The following is a 17,088-nucleotide window of genomic DNA, read 5'->3' as shown; positions in this document are numbered from 1 at the left end:
CTTATCGGTACAATCGCAATTAGGAACAAAAACAGAAAACAGGAATTAATATTTGATGTCAAAGAGAATCAAAAATAATTCTTTTTTTGAATAAATAAATAGACTCTGTCAGAGTCACACATTTCTACGAGTTACCGCATATTCTCATGCGTGTATAAATTTATACATGGGCATGCAGAGATATATTCAATAAATTTCCCGTGAAATAAAAAATCGTCGCAATAGCATAAACATTGGATAAGCGACCGATAAAAATTTGCGGTTGATCTCTGCTTAGGAAAAAATTAGGAAGATAAAAAAGGAGTGGAAAGATAGAAGAGAAAAGAGAGCACACTCCGAGGCCAGTGAAATTTTTTACGAGGTAGCGCGTCAAAGCCGGAGAAACTTTAAATGAAGTATGATGATCGAATAAGATGCCGATGCTTCTGGATGCACGCTGCACTGTCATTACAATTATGCGACATGTGAGATCGGTGTGTACGTTCCGCGATTGCACTGTATGACGCATGATATGTGTGATAAATATTTTTATACTTACAACGCGATGCACGATAATACCGTTCTTTTTGAAATTGGATAAGTATTATAAATAAATAAATAAAATTATTGGCGTTTATTTAAAAAGAATTATGACAAATTAATAAAAAATATAGATTATAAAGACAATTTTATAAAGAATTTTATAAAGAAATAGATTTTCATAAAGTAAGTAAGTATCTTTCTCCAAGAAGAAATTCTAAATAAATTGATGAAAATATTTGTAACACATATACTATGTGACTTAGAATAAACAAAATATGTATTATCCAAATAAAGTCAGGCATTCGCGATATTTTGGTATTGAGAATTTTGATCTATTTCAGCTGGGATTTTACTGATATTTTTCTAAATATAAAATTAGTTTATTCCATTTCTAGCAATCTTAATGAAATTTATTAGCATACACTGCACAATATTTTTGTCAATTTTTAAATAAAATACAATAAATTGCATGCGCCGGAAACGGATCAAGTGTAGCTAAAAATATTAAACTTGTTACGAATGCCGACAGTATCCAAAATCGATGTAACATGTAATATAATTTCATATCAAACGTAGTCTCGATAAGATGTAATGGGAGTTCTTTAAACTTTAAACTTTTTTTATTCACCTAATTCTCTTTGCAAAATAACAGCTGCATGTTAAATAGATTTTTATTTACTTGATCTTCGTAAACTATTTCATATCACATGTTTCCGTGCGCGCGTGATTATATTCGCTCTCGCATTTATTACGAAATAAGTTAAGCACGAAGCGATATTTTACATACAAATCGTGTTCCTTGACCTCCAGACAGATGTGTTGATGATAATGTCGCTCGCGAGGGATTTTATAATCCGAAAATCGCAATTAACTACATGCACAGAGCGGAACGGCACGGTTCTCATCGCCATAAAAGAACGGAAAGCGCATGATGTATCCGCTTTTACCTAACAATCAGCACCATTGTCGCGACTTAATGAATTAACTTAACGATTAACTAATGCTATGCGATTTCTTCGTCGTTTGGCATGAGCGGATACCTTAAACGGCAGCAGATTAATTAGTATGTAGAAATATTCGGACGCACGCATTAAACTAGGAAACTACGTTAGCGTCAGCAGAGTAGGAGGTACAAAGCTATCAAAGATTTTTCCGAATCTGCGGCGCTGAATTAATCCTACAATGCGCAGCGAGGCGCGATAATACATGTGTAATTATAATTTTTAGCATTGAAAATTTTTAAGATATAATTCAATGATAATTTAAATAATCGAGTGCATTATCTCAAAATTTATGCAGTTGATATTTTGCTATGGTGAAATATCCTGCTAGCATATAAAAAAAAGATAACGCGTTGTAGGATTAATATATGATCCGCTCACGCCAAAGTGCCGGCCTATTCTATTTTGATTCGTTAGGTGGAATCTCTTCTTCTATCGTAGTTCAATATTCGCCAACAGTGGAAAAAAGATAAAAGAAAAATAAAGATTGCGCAGAGATATGTAGGAATTTACATCTAAAGACAATCAATTCGAACAAAAGATTTCCCTTAATCTTGCCATGAAAAGTTGTACCACTTTAACAAGGTCTTGTAAGAATGAGAATAAACTTTCTAAAGTATCTTTTGGTTTGAAAATGTAGGTTATTGAAGCTTACGCGTATGAAGCATGCACGAGACAATGGTGACCGAGAGTCTTCGCACGCTTCATAGATCGATGACGTAACTGGAAAACTTGGCGAACATTGTCCGAGACGATTTTACAGTTTTCTTTCTTTCAAGGAAGTCCCACCGCGCTTCCCTGAAAACTAAATCTAGTCCAGCATGGCATCTAACGTCGTCTCTTTGCGGTATCCGATCATCTGCTCGCGATAATAACGCAACAATAGCAGGACGATGAATCAGGAAGCGATGAGCTGTCACCGTCTCGATAAGTCTTTGTGTTTATATCTCGCTTCTTTATGTAAGCTTATATACTTTCTTCTCTTTATTAAATTTTTTTTCGCACTGCATCTCGATCGTCTCCTGATTCCATCGGTCCTTGCATTCCTCGTAACTCTATATTATTTCGGATAATACTGGCAACCGTTGGCAACGATGACACAACGGAGTCGTACATCAGAAAAAAAAAATCGTGGCACTTCGAAAAATGTTGTATAAGCAACGTTGATGAACGAGAATTCTCTGTCGAGGAACATTATTCTTTCCTATGGAATATAGAGTGTCCTTATGTCTATTCAAGAGACTCTATTTATCGTTCTTTCTCCCTTCAACATTCGTCGATTCTATCGCGGCCGGAAAATCGGCAACCAACGAGAATTTCTTCAGAGAACATCGACAATAGGCGGCAGTTCAATCCGATGAACGGTCTCGCCATCGAGATCATCGAATCGAACCGAGGCCGTCCAGCGTTGGTGAAATCCAGCGTTGATGCGGTATCGGATATGATGAGCTCCTCGAGATAAACGTCGTGCTACAACGTGGCAAAGCGATGAACAACGAGGGAACTATTACGACGAGGGGGCTCTCGTCGAAGAGGCTCTCGAGACGCGTGTCCTGGATACATCGGGCGGAAGCGGATCATACGGCGTTGCATTGAAGCCGACGTATCGATTGTTCTTCTTGTGAAGGAATTCGCCAGTGAGTGGATCCGTCTTGTAATAAATCACCCGTCTGATACCGAATGGATCGATGTAGCCGAACGAACCAATGTTATTGCCATCGGGCTCTCGTTCCTCCTCGTGATATTGCCTCCTTAGGTAATATTGGAAACCGTTCGCCGTGGTATAAGTGCCATCGTAAGGCGGGAAATCGGCCGAATCGCTCCGAGAAATTGGAGCATGATAGCTCGGTCTGCTAGAGGAGCCATCGATAGCGGGATCGTAGGGAGCTTCGAGAAGCTGAGTCGGTGGCCGAGCGACTGATCCGCGATAGTAAGAAGTCTGTGGTCGCTGATAAGTATTCAGGTTCTGCAATCCAGATCCAGAAGAGAAACCTGATCGATTCGAATAATAATTGTTCCCCGAAATCGATGAGTAGATCGGTCGTGGTCTGATGGTCGTCGGAGTGTAATAACCGGAAGTAATGTCATTCTCGGATAACGGTACAATGGTATTGGGATCTGGTCGTCTATAAAACATAAATTTATACGTATTTTTATATTTTTATTTTTATATTAATTTTTTTTTTTTAATTTATTTTTAGCAAATAAGTTTTACTTTAGCAAGTTATCTTGTAATACATTAAATAAACTTTGTGAGTTTTTTATTAATTTTTACCTGAAAGGATTGGGCGGTCTTCTGGGTCTGGCCAGAACTCCAGTTTGTGCCGGAACCTTCTTTGTTTCCGCCACTGCGTCCTGGATAGGTCGATCCTTACCCACATAGACCATCTTTGATCTAAAAAAATTTCAACATTCCAAATGAGTTTCGTCACCCCAATCGCAATCATTGTTATTAGTTAATTTTATTTTTCGTTAAACCTACCTTAGTATCCGGAATCCCTCGTGATCCGCGATATAATCCTTCAGTCTCAAATATCCGAGAGGGTCTAGCCAGCCTTCCGTTCCGATCACCGTGCCATCAGCCAATCTCTTTTCTTTTCTGTACTGACCGTTCGATGTCTGAAAGCGAAAGAACCTCTCCGGGCCCTCATCGGTCTGAATATGATACTGCGTGTTGGGATTTAGATTCCAGCCGCTCCTCTGGGCCTCGATCTCGTCCGCTGTCAAACACAGCGCCGAAACCTGCAACGTGAATCTGCTTAAATTGTTTCCGCGTCACATCAACCCCTCGTTATTGCTATTGATGGAAAATATAAACATCTGCTATTAGAATTTCAAGATATCCGCTCGAATATTTTGAATGAAAAATATTGAGTCAATTGATATCTATTACAATGAAAGATACAGAAGAATTTATTAGAGATTAAAAATATGTGCATAAAAATTAATTTATTTTTAGATTTGTGTATTTTTTGTAATTTTAAAAATACAACAAATATAAAAAATCACTATATTTTACACATACACAATATTTAATACATTTTTTCGAATTTTATAAAACTAAAAAGCTATGCGTGTGTGAAAGAATTCGATTATATAGTACTATAACAAATTATTCATATGATCATGATGATATCTATCTACAATGCAGAGAATAAAAATAAGAGCCAGTGTGCTAGATAGATAGTATTACAAGTTCAAATTTAATCAATAAGCCGTTTAAGGTTTACAAGCACGTACAAGCGAATCTCTAGTTAACTGACGACAAACTGTGCAAGAGACGCGAGCAGCTATACGTGAGGGTATCTCCTCGCGAACGATTAGTCAGCATCGTTTCTCAGGCATACGAGAGACCCGTCTCCCTTTTCTTCTTCACGATCTACACGGTTGCTTGTAGGCGCGGCAACATAAACTCCGTTTCGCCTGTCGGTCGTAATCACTCCATTTACGGCGTTACGACCTGTAGACGATGAACGTTTCGTTTCGAACACAGCTTCGGACCAATCAGGCTCGAAACAGCGCGTTTTACTTCGTTAAATTTTTCGCAGCATTTGATGGCATTCTCAAGCTCATGCTGCTCTGTTCATTCATGAGCATATATCACATCGCGATGGCAAAGAAGTTGCAACCACTAAAAGTTTATTTATGCGATAGCTGAATTCTTGTTATAAATTTAAGTCGCAGCTTTTGTAGGGAGGGATTTTCTGTATGTGTTGCATACGCGCGTGCATCCTTTAGAAATTGCTATTCATGCTGTTAACTTTTTTGTGTTTTTCACGGTCGGTTTAAAAGGAAATATAGATGCGATAAAAAGAGATCTCCTTGAAGCTAATTTTCTTTTTATAAAAACATAGCAAAGAGTCATGAATTCTGATTGCGAGAAAAAAATAATCCGACATGATATCCGACAATTATTAAGATGTTCGATATTGCGTATATACGCAGGACGTTTTATTCTGCATTCCATTCTGTGAAATTCAAAGATTAAGATCTGTTTTATGTGATCGATACAGATATAATCTGCAGTTTTGAGAACAAAAGAAGATTATAAGAGATAGAATCTCTGCGAACCTCTCATGACGTAATTTACCTATATATAACTTCTATATATTGTAGGGTGAACCTTTTCTTTTTCGGAGTTTGCAGTTTGCTTTTGGTCTTGAGAGAGATTACATGGAGACTTTTTCCTACTTCTATCTTCGTCAAAATTATAGGTGCTCGCAAGAAAGTATTAATTTTCATTCGAGCGGAACTATTTCTTCTTTCCAATGGTGTCAGTGAGGAAACGCCAAAGTGCCGGCCTATTCTATTTTGATTCGTTAGGTGGAATCTCTTCTTCTATCGTAGTTCAATATTCGCCAACAGTGGAAAAAAGATAAAAGAAAAATAAAGATTGCGCAGAGATATGTAGGAATTTACATCTAAAGACAATCAATTCGAACAAAAGATTTCCCTTAATCTTGCCATGAAAAGTTGTACCACTTTAACAAGGTCTTGTAAGAATGAGAATAAACTTTCTAAAGTATCTTTTGGTTTGAAAATGTAGGTTATTGAAGCTTACGCGTATGAAGCATGCACGAGACAATGGTGACCGAGAGTCTTCGCACGCTTCATAGATCGATGACGTAACTGGAAAACTTGGCGAACATTGTCCGAGACGATTTTACAGTTTTCTTTCTTTCAAGGAAGTCCCACCGCGCTTCCCTGAAAACTAAATCTAGTCCAGCATGGCATCTAACGTCGTCTCTTTGCGGTATCCGATCATCTGCTCGCGATAATAACGCAACAATAGCAGGACGATGAATCAGGAAGCGATGAGCTGTCACCGTCTCGATAAGTCTTTGTGTTTATATCTCGCTTCTTTATGTAAGCTTATATACTTTCTTCTCTTTATTAAATTTTTTTCCGCACTGCATCTCGATCGTCTCCTGATTCCATCGGTCCTTGCATTCCTCGTAACTCTATATTATTTCGGATAATACTGGCAACCGTTGGCAACGATGACACAACGGAGTCGTACATCAGAAAAAAAAAATCGTGGCACTTCGAAAAATGTTGTATAAGCAACGTTGATGAACGAGAATTCTCTGTCGAGGAACATTATTCTTTCCTATGGAATATAGAGTGTCCTTATGTCTATTCAAGAGACTCTATTTATCGTTCTTTCTCCCTTCAACATTCGTCGATTCTATCGCGGCCGGAAAATCGGCAACCAACGAGAATTTCTTCAGAGAACATCGACAATAGGCGGCAGTTCAATCCGATGAACGGTCTCGCCATCGAGATCATCGAATCGAACCGAGGCCGTCCAGCGTTGGTGAAATCCAGCGTTGATGCGGTATCGGATATGATGAGCTCCTCGAGATAAACGTCGTGCTACAACGTGGCAAAGCGATGAACAACGAGGGAACTATTACGACGAGGGGGCTCTCGTCGAAGAGGCTCTCGAGACGCGTGTCCTGGATACATCGGGCGGAAGCGGATCATACGGCGTTGCATTGAAGCCGACGTATCGATTGTTCTTCTTGTGAAGGAATTCGCCAGTGAGTGGATCCGTCTTGTAATAAATCACCCGTCTGATACCGAATGGATCGATGTAGCCGAACGAACCAATGTTATTGCCATCGGGCTCTCGTTCCTCCTCGTGATATTGCCTCCTTAGGTAATATTGGAAACCGTTCGCCGTGGTATAAGTGCCATCGTAAGGCGGGAAATCGGCCGAATCGCTCCGAGAAATTGGAGCATGATAGCTCGGTCTGCTAGAGGAGCCATCGATAGCGGGATCGTAGGGAGCTTCGAGAAGCTGAGTCGGTGGCCGAGCGACTGATCCGCGATAGTAAGAAGTCTGTGGTCGCTGATAAGTATTCAGGTTCTGCAATCCAGATCCAGAAGAGAAACCTGATCGATTCGAATAATAATTGTTCCCCGAAATCGATGAGTAGATCGGTCGTGGTCTGATGGTCGTCGGAGTGTAATAACCGGAAGTAATGTCATTCTCGGATAACGGTACAATGGTATTGGGATCTGGTCGTCTATAAAACATAAATTTATACGTATTTTTATATTTTTATTTTTATATTAATTTTTTTTTTTTAATTTATTTTTAGCAAATAAGTTTTACTTTAGCAAGTTATCTTGTAATACATTAAATAAACTTTGTGAGTTTTTTATTAATTTTTACCTGAAAGGATTGGGCGGTCTTCTGGGTCTGGCCAGAACTCCAGTTTGTGCCGGAACCTTCTTTGTTTCCGCCACTGCGTCCTGGATAGGTCGATCCTTACCCACATAGACCATCTTTGATCTAAAAAAATTTCAACATTCCAAATGAGTTTCGTCACCCCAATCGCAATCATTGTTATTAGTTAATTTTATTTTTCGTTAAACCTACCTTAGTATCCGGAATCCCTCGTGATCCGCGATATAATCCTTCAGTCTCAAATATCCGAGAGGGTCTAGCCAGCCTTCCGTTCCGATCACCGTGCCATCAGCCAATCTCTTTTCTTTTCTGTACTGACCGTTCGATGTCTGAAAGCGAAAGAACCTCTCCGGGCCCTCATCGGTCTGAATATGATACTGCGTGTTGGGATTTAGATTCCAGCCGCTCCTCTGGGCCTCGATCTCGTCCGCTGTCAAACACAGCGCCGAAACCTGCAACGTGAATCTGCTTAAATTGTTTCCGCGTCACATCAACCCCTCGTTATTGCTATTGATGGAAAATATAAACATCTGCTATTAGAATTTCAAGATATCCGCTCGAATATTTTGAATGAAAAATATTGAGTCAATTGATATCTATTACAATGAAAGATACAGAAGAATTTATTAGAGATTAAAAATATGTGCATAAAAATTAATTTATTTTTAGATTTGTGTATTTTTTGTAATTTTAAAAATACAACAAATATAAAAAATCACTATATTTTACACATACACAATATTTAATACATTTTTTCGAATTTTATAAAACTAAAAAGCTATGCGTGTGTGAAAGAATTCGATTATATAGTACTATAACAAATTATTCATATGATCATGATGATATCTATCTACAATGCAGAGAATAAAAATAAGAGCCAGTGTGCTAGATAGATAGTATTACAAGTTCAAATTTAATCAATAAGCCGTTTAAGGTTTACAAGCACGTACAAGCGAATCTCTAGTTAACTGACGACAAACTGTGCAAGAGACGCGAGCAGCTATACGTGAGGGTATCTCCTCGCGAACGATTAGTCAGCATCGTTTCTCAGGCATACGAGAGACCCGTCTCCCTTTTCTTCTTCACGATCTACACGGTTGCTTGTAGGCGCGGCAACATAAACTCCGTTTCGCCTGTCGGTCGTAATCACTCCATTTACGGCGTTACGACCTGTAGACGATGAACGTTTCGTTTCGAACACAGCTTCGGACCAATCAGGCTCGAAACAGCGCGTTTTACTTCGTTAAATTTTTCGCAGCATTTGATGGCATTCTCAAGCTCATGCTGCTCTGTTCATTCATGAGCATATATCACATCGCGATGGCAAAGAAGTTGCAACCACTAAAAGTTTATTTATGCGATAGCTGAATTCTTGTTATAAATTTAAGTCGCAGCTTTTGTAGGGAGGGATTTTCTGTATGTGTTGCATACGCGCGTGCATCCTTTAGAAATTGCTATTCATGCTGTTAACTTTTTTGTGTTTTTCACGGTCGGTTTAAAAGGAAATATAGATGCGATAAAAAGAGATCTCCTTGAAGCTAATTTTCTTTTTATAAAAACATAGCAAAGAGTCATGAATTCTGATTGCGAGAAAAAAATAATCCGACATGATATCCGACAATTATTAAGATAACCGACAATAAATTTAGCACTCGAAAAAAAAAAAGAAAGACTACTCTAATTGTGCAGATAATTAATTAAAGATGGAACAAATTAACGAGAATCTCGGTTGATTGCTTTGACTTGTCTGAGATAATTAAGCTGACATTGACATTTTATAAGTTTAATTTACACAATGCTGTTGATCTTACAGCAGTATAACACAAAATATATGTATATCTAAAAAAATTATTTCAAATAAATAAGTAAAATATTTTAAGAAATAAAATAAATTGGCGCTAATAATTAGAAAGTATAATAATCTCAAAACTCTGTGCACATTTTATTTCTTAACTTATTATTTGTTACACTGTGTCATGCTTTATTATAAAAGCTATCTTTTTGATTTCTAAATAGGATTTTACAAGTTAATATATATTTTCTTTTTATTGTCATTTATTTTAACATCTTTCATATATTTAATATCGTTAAAGTTGTGTTCATTTACTTGTAATGCATTCTAGCACATTGTAAGAAGCATTTGAAATCTCGAAAGTATTTTTCGCGCTCATGGTATGCAGCATCATCGTTGGTGGCATCTTGTCGCGATCCAACTGCATCGCATACAATCGTAATATTACTGGTCGTAATCGTAGATTATGTCGCATGGTATGCGCGATCTTGTTTGCGATCTTACTTGACATTCGAGGAGCGTCGGTGTTTCATGAACGCGCTTTCGCGACCTTCGAGCGAACGCGCGCGCTAATTGATATTCGGAGTGCGCGATATTAATTACCTTCGTGTGGTTTTGATATTTACGGTACAAGGATCGATGAGCAATCCTAACTCTTTTCAAACGCGAATATCTCATATAGTTCTCATCTTGGCATCGATTTTGTAACTCATTTCTTATAACTCATGTTTTATAACTCATGTTTTATAACTCATTTTTTATAACTCATTTTATAATTCAATTTTATAACTCATTTGTAACACATATATACAGTTAGTAATATATTTTACACAAAGGCTTTAATACTCGAACTATTTAATATTGTCTCTCTTCTTAATATTTAAGATCAGAATGTGCTCCCAATTTTATTTAAATATAAATGTTTTTTTATTAGTCTTTATTAGATTACATATAAATAGTAGATAAAATTAAAAATTATGAATTCCAAGTTTTGTATAGTTTAAAAAAATGTGTTTTATAATTCATTAGATTATTTAAATTACATTGAATAATAATATTAAATTATTTCTGATAATTATAATATCTTCATTAATTACAATATACGATATTCTAAGAATCGTGCCGCGATAAGATAATCATTCATAATTAACAATAAAAAGGAAATATGTTGGAATAAAAATTCTTTAAGATTGCTGCGCTAAAGAATATCATGCTTAATTAAATCAGATGAGATTTCTTTAACAAGCTAATTACTAATATCTAAAATCTTATTTTCTCACAGCCTTTTCATTAATATCTATTCAATGAAAATTTTAAGAAAAAGTTATTTTTATTTGTTGGTTTGGAAAGTAGTTGTCATTATTCTCATTCTCATAAAATTCAATAGCTTTTTTTCTTGTATGTAAGCTGGCATTAACAGCCTATGTATAATATCTTACTTCAGATTTAGCAATTAATGTTTTGATTTTTGTAGTATATTAATATTTAAAATGCATTTCTCATGTTAAATAAATATGTCAAAAATTAGCGAGGAAATATAACAATTGTAATAAAACTAAAATGTGTGACAAAACTATAATTAAATACATTAATTGAATATCGAGATACTGTTAGAAATAGACTGATCTTACTGATCGATTTCAATTTAAATTGCATTGTTTGTCACGCATGCATTTTTATTTGCATACCATCCGACCACACGACCAGAGGAGAGAACGTCCTCTTCTGTTACACTTCTATTCACGCGATCTTCACGGTATACGAGCTCGTGCATCGAACTCTCTCGGAGTAAGAATAGAGCCGGGTGCCTCTTTCACAAACGCATTCTCGACGTCGACTTTCATGAACGCGTACCACAAATCACAGGTGTCAGTTTTGATCGGGCGTACGTTTCGCGCGAAGATGTGAATATACGCGTGATAAATTGCGCTCGATGAGTGTGCGGAACAATCGGCAGTAAACCGACACGAGTGCTTACGCAAATGAGCTCGAACCGTCATCGTTAAATATATGTAAAGTATCATACGTTCTCTTGACAATGTAAGAACGTAAACACTTTCAATTTTTATCGCGCGTTCTAAAGTTGCAATATTATTGTTAAATTTAAAACATAGAATTAAACAATATTTATAACTCATAAGACTATATTAGATAAGTTTTATTAAAAATATTAATATATATTTAAATTCTTCAAAATCTTGGAAACACATAAGCTGTTCTAATTCTGTTACTTTCTCAATACTAATAGAATAGATAGAAGGGAAGAGAGATCTATTCGTATTAATATACTTTTTACAACAATTTTATAAGAAATGATTCGATCAGCATTGTATATTAAATTAAAATTAAATTTGTAATTATACGCTAATCGAATCTTTCTCAGCTTTCCCATGCGAAATTAGCACACGCGCGATATTTTATTAATAATATCACTTTACAAAGTTTATCTTCTTGAAATAATTTTGAAAATAGCGAGATTACATAGTCTCTCTTTTGTCGGTTCATTTGCCAGTTATTACTGGATGATCTAAGAAACCGCGTATAATCATCAGCTCGCGACCAACGTTTTACTCGGTTGAGGATCTTGGAGTAGCGTCAATGTAAATTTCAATGTCAATGTGAATTAAACGTTTGTAGCTTGCAGATGAACGAAAAGGTCAGCAACCTGACTTCAGAAATATCTCTACTAAATTAAATGTCAATATTGATTTCATTTTTATTAATCGTCGATTTAATTCGTCATTACGAATTATTGATTTATTATAAATATAAGCAAACATGAAAATTAACAAAATATATACAATAATTTATTCTATAATATCAAATTAATTATTATTAGTTAAATATTTGCCAAATAAAATTAATGTTATACATGATATCCGACAATTATTAAGATCAAATAACTTTTTTTTATCACGTAGTGCAAATTACTTTTACAACGTCATACCGACATAACAATTAAAACAATACGTGTCGTGTATCGCGTCTCGGTTTATGCAAAAATAAAATTCCCACGTTTAAAATCATGTTTCATTCTTGCATGTCGTCATCAAAGAGTCATGAATTCTGATTGCGAGAAAAAAATAATCCGACATGATATCCGACAATTATTAAGATCAAATAACTTTTTTTTATCACGTAGTGCAAATTACTTTTACAACGACATTATGTCATACCGACATAACAATTAAAACAATACGTGTCTTGTATCGCGTCTCGGTTTATGCAAAAATAAAATTCCCACGTTTAAAATCATGTTTCATTCTTGCATGTCGTCATCATAAAAAGCTCGAAATCCGTAGACCGGTCCACGATTCAAATTATTCGCGCCTTCTTGTTTCGAGAATAAAATAGAAAGTCGGTAAAAAGTCGAAACGTAACGAATCCTCATTTTACGCAGCGATATCTTGGACCTGAACCTATTCGCTGCGCGTTTGGTCAGAAGATATACGCTACAATGTACCACAATAATTCCGACTACGCAGAGAATGCAGCGCCTTTTATATCGTAATATCTTTCATAGCGGAGAACATTGCGCGTAAACACAGTGGTCACGTAAGAGATACTTATCCCTTCTATCGCGGATTTTGCGTGGGATTGACCAAGACCGCGAGGTCCACCTCTCGTCGGTCCATATTAAGAGATGCCGGGTCGACTGAGCGTAGGGCCGGAAAATAAATATTACGCATCAAGGGGTATTCTCTCTCCGTGGAATATATACGTAACTATATCTCTAGAGGAATGAAGAATAGCAGAAATATTTGCAAAAGTGTGAAAAAAGAAATAGAACTTTCTCTCGAGATATCTGTAGATAATTTTTCTCAAAAATATTTCTTTTAAATTTAAAAAGTTTTAGATATCACACACGCAATATATTGAAATTTTTAAATATGTAAAATATTAAGTAAATATTTACAAGCTGGACTACATGCTGGAATAAGATTAGATTTCTCTTAATCGACAATCAATTTCACAGATTCCTTCGCGAATGTGGTTTTATTTTATGGGACATGGTGTAGAGAGTCAAGGTATGCCACAATTGACCTTGGACCTTCCCATGTACCACACGTGTACTTGATACTCATCATGTTACTGCATCTCTTTGCTGGAAAGAATTCGCACTCGAGATTGCTTTGGCATCCTTGAAACTGGTTCACGGTGTTATTGCTGCGAGGCACTTTAACTTGAAAAATGATAGTTGTTGTAGGAGTCAGATTCAATGTTAAGTCGACATCCTTGAAACATGCATCCCTGGGAGAATCACGATTTTGTTTTTGTATAAACAAGGTTCTGGTGAAGCCCTATGGCTAAGCATCTTCGATCTACGTAAAATTAATTGCCTTGATATTTTATTTATGGACGTAAATCTCTTCGAAAGATACTTTGTGTCGACAGATTTTATCGATTCTATTAGTTCGATATTGCGTGTATACGCAGGACGTTTTATTCTGCATTCCATTCTGTGAAATTCAAAGATTAAGATCTGTTTCATTTTTTAATAATCATATAAAATAATTAATGTATTATATAAAATAATTATGTTAAATTTTTAATATTACGTGCTTTTCAAATGGAATATAGAGAAAAGTCGTAATAGAATGCCCTACTTCTACACGTATGACGAATTGCTATAAATCCGCTTCGACTGCAACGGCATGCTTTTGAGTTAATAAATATCAAACGGATCTTTTCGCGAGAAAGCGTAGAGCTTGTAAAAACAGTTATCAAGCGTTTTTGCCGGAGAGACGTAGAGGCGCAGATGTTATCGAGGAAGTCGTGCGATAGAGTTATAAATAAAGTAAATAAAATTTCCTCTGCGAAATTAATGCAAAATTATCTCTTCGAAAATTTCACCGTGATTCGAATAAATGATTTCTAATATGATGTGAAATCCGGTTCTGTCACGGATACTCCGTTTCCTATCGTTAGAGTGAATGGTACCATGTTAGAGATACAAACGACGTAAATGAATAGCATCTGATGCTCTATACACGATGCGTGACACTTTTAATATAGCTTATGTTATATTTACTATTTTGTAAATATCGTAAGAGAAACCAAAAAGTACATGTGAATGTGTGTGTGTAAGGTATCCCGAAGCGACATCGAGAAAGCTGTAAAGTATTACATAAAAATTGTGTGGGATGGAAAGATGTAATACATAAGCGCTAGAAGAAATAATTATTACGTTAGTGAAATATTGCATCGTTTTTTTAATAAATCTGCTGTCATGCGCTTTCATTACATAGCGTTACAAAATAGCAAAAAAGATCGAAATACGGGAAAAAGGATTATAATAAAAAGACTAAAATAATTAATCTACAGCTTTTATAATCGATTATAAAAAGATGCCAAGAAAAGAACGTCATCGGGCACGTTTCTCTCTTTCATCATCGGTGAATCGAAACTCCGCACGTCCTATCGCCTGCTACTTTTAAAAACGTCTTGTTGCCAGGATAGAGCCGCTAAAAGCGCGCGACAAGATCGCTCTCGCGATTGTCCGAGGCGTGTGGGAGTGTGCCCCATTCGCGTCCCTTCGGAACAAAGGCTTGAAAAGAGCGAATGGTCTTTTGATCAGAATCTTTTCTTGCTTTTTTACACTAGACGAATAAAACAATATTTTAGGGATTTTATTTTTGTCAAATTTAGAATCGATTTGCTCTCTTAACGCTGTTATTGTCATTTACGTGTAAATTTTCTATATTCTTGTTCAATATCAAAGTTTCCTTGGAAAATTCAAAGAAAAATATAATTCTATCGTTTATTTTTATATCGCTGAAAAAACAAAATATTATTTTTCATCTTTCTTTTTTCCAATTCTAAAGATTAGTATTTGATAGAATTTTTATATTTTAATTATCAAAGTACTAACAATAAAAATCAAAAAGCTGCGAAAGAAAAAATTAAAGGAAGATTAATTTTAAATTGATGAAAAAAAAATCTGTGAAATTTCTTTCCAATCGCCAACATATTCAGAGTCGTTTTAATTCCGACTTCAATTTAAAAAAAAAAAAGCTATGCTCATCGATATTGAGATCACTCTACCATGCACGCAAACCTGATTCGCGTTCTACCTTTGATCTGACAGTCGAGTGAGTCTACTGTGTATTTTCTCCTTCGCTTGCCACGCTTACGACGCGGTGCTTTCACTTTTACGAGCCAAGCCGAGAGCAGAGGCGATTGGATAGGCGTCGGCTTATGCGTGTGAATCTAAATATTTATTTTTTATATTTTTTAATTTAATATCTAAAAATATTATATTTTGTTAAACAATGTTTATAAAAACATATTAATTTTCTTTTATTTAAATAGATCTAAATTATTATATGTTTACATGAAAATGATCGAGTGTTAAATGATAAAAATGATTGATACGTGAATTATTGTTCAGCAATTAAAAAGAGCTTCGCTCATGCGAAACTTGCGGGAATGGAACGTAATAGAGCGCACATAGTTTTGCATTCTGCACGCAATGCAACAATTCGCACAGAGGAACGTCGACGAAATAGAATTCTCACGACCGCTACATATGCACAATCTTACGGCAGGAAATTGATAAAATCATATACTCGTAATCTTGATGCGTATGAGCGATACCGTCTGACATTGCGCGTATCCGCCACCCGACACCCTTGTGTTTCTATGCGAGGCGTTTCCTCATTTTGTCCCTAGTTTCATTTATTTTATCGGGTCAACATCGCCATTACGTAGGCGAAAAAACTTTAATATTCCTAAATTGACGTTTTTATTCAGCATTAATAATCAAGCATATTATTATACTGATAATGAAGCACTTATGAGCATGAATCTCAGACATTAATTGCATTGTTATGCGTGTGCGTGTGTGATAATCATTTTTGATAGCGAAATTTCGAGATTGTTGACAGCTCAAAATTAGTACCACAGCATACGTATGCAAATTGTTTCCGCGATTATCTCTCTGTAATAGAATCATGTCCCATTTAAGAATAAGTTTTTATTTATTAGTTTTTAAAGAATAAGTTAAAAATGAGTTTGAGCATTATTAAAAACATCATGTACTCTCGTGGTTAAAACTGAAGAGAATGCAGCTTAGATCACAAAATAATACAGTAAATAAATTTAAAAATATTGTGTATATTGAGACAATATTTAGTGATATATTGCAATTGAAAAATATTGTTATTATTAATTAATTATTAATTATTTAACTGCAAAAATAAATTAGATATAATTATAATTTTTAGAGAATTTATACGTTTATATCAAAGAAAGAATTAGAACAGTGGCTATTGAAAAATGCATTAATATTAGAAAATATTGTTTGCTATGACATATTATTGCAAAAGGAAAAAAATACAAGATATGTTGACTTTCAAAAGTGCAATGATTAAAGTCATATCGGCTTTGATAACAAACTCGTTACCAAAGACAGCAAGATGAGACTCACCACAAACGGCAAGACGGAGACGAATCTCCGCCGCATCCTGGCCCGATAACTTCAACAACAGATAAAGAGAGACCCGATAAATTGAGCTTTAAATTTTGCGCGAATTACGAGAGATTGTGGACGATCTTGCCGTGCTTAATCGTGCTCG

At 35.7% G+C, this 17,088-nt stretch overlaps 2 protein-coding genes across 3 annotated transcripts; both read right to left on the bottom strand.

Moving 5' to 3' along the window:
* Positions 1–910: 910 nt before the first annotated feature.
* Positions 911–4,295, bottom strand: LOC115239136 (the record flags this gene model as incomplete). Its single annotated transcript, XM_029813492.1, has 3 exons — positions 911–3,649; positions 3,799–3,918; positions 4,006–4,295. Coding segments are annotated over 3 exons (1,029 nt in total), but the record flags the coding sequence as incomplete, so codon positions are not given.
* A 1,529-nt stretch (positions 4,296–5,824) lies between these two features.
* Positions 5,825–17,088, bottom strand: LOC115239120. 2 transcript variants are annotated; one of them, XM_029813477.1, is made up of 4 exons: positions 16,941–17,088; positions 7,912–8,171; positions 7,705–7,824; positions 5,825–7,555 (listed from the first exon to the last, which is right to left on the bottom strand). In XM_029813477.1, exons 1-4 carry the CDS (start codon positions 16,974–16,976, stop codon positions 6,937–6,939), a joined length of 1,035 nt encoding a protein of 344 aa, XP_029669337.1. In that variant the 5' UTR covers positions 16,977–17,088; the 3' UTR covers positions 5,825–6,936. The 2 variants fall into 2 exon arrangements, with proteins under 2 accessions (XP_029669337.1, XP_029669338.1); XM_029813478.1 differs by lacking the exon at positions 16,941–17,088 and adding an exon at positions 11,200–11,223.

Source organism: Formica exsecta, unplaced genomic scaffold, assembly GCF_003651465.1.
Source record: "Formica exsecta isolate Colony F162 unplaced genomic scaffold, ASM365146v1 scaffold365, whole genome shotgun sequence".
Taxonomy (NCBI): Eukaryota; Metazoa; Arthropoda; class Insecta; order Hymenoptera; family Formicidae; genus Formica; species Formica exsecta.
This window is presented reverse-complemented; position numbering and strand designations above follow the sequence as displayed.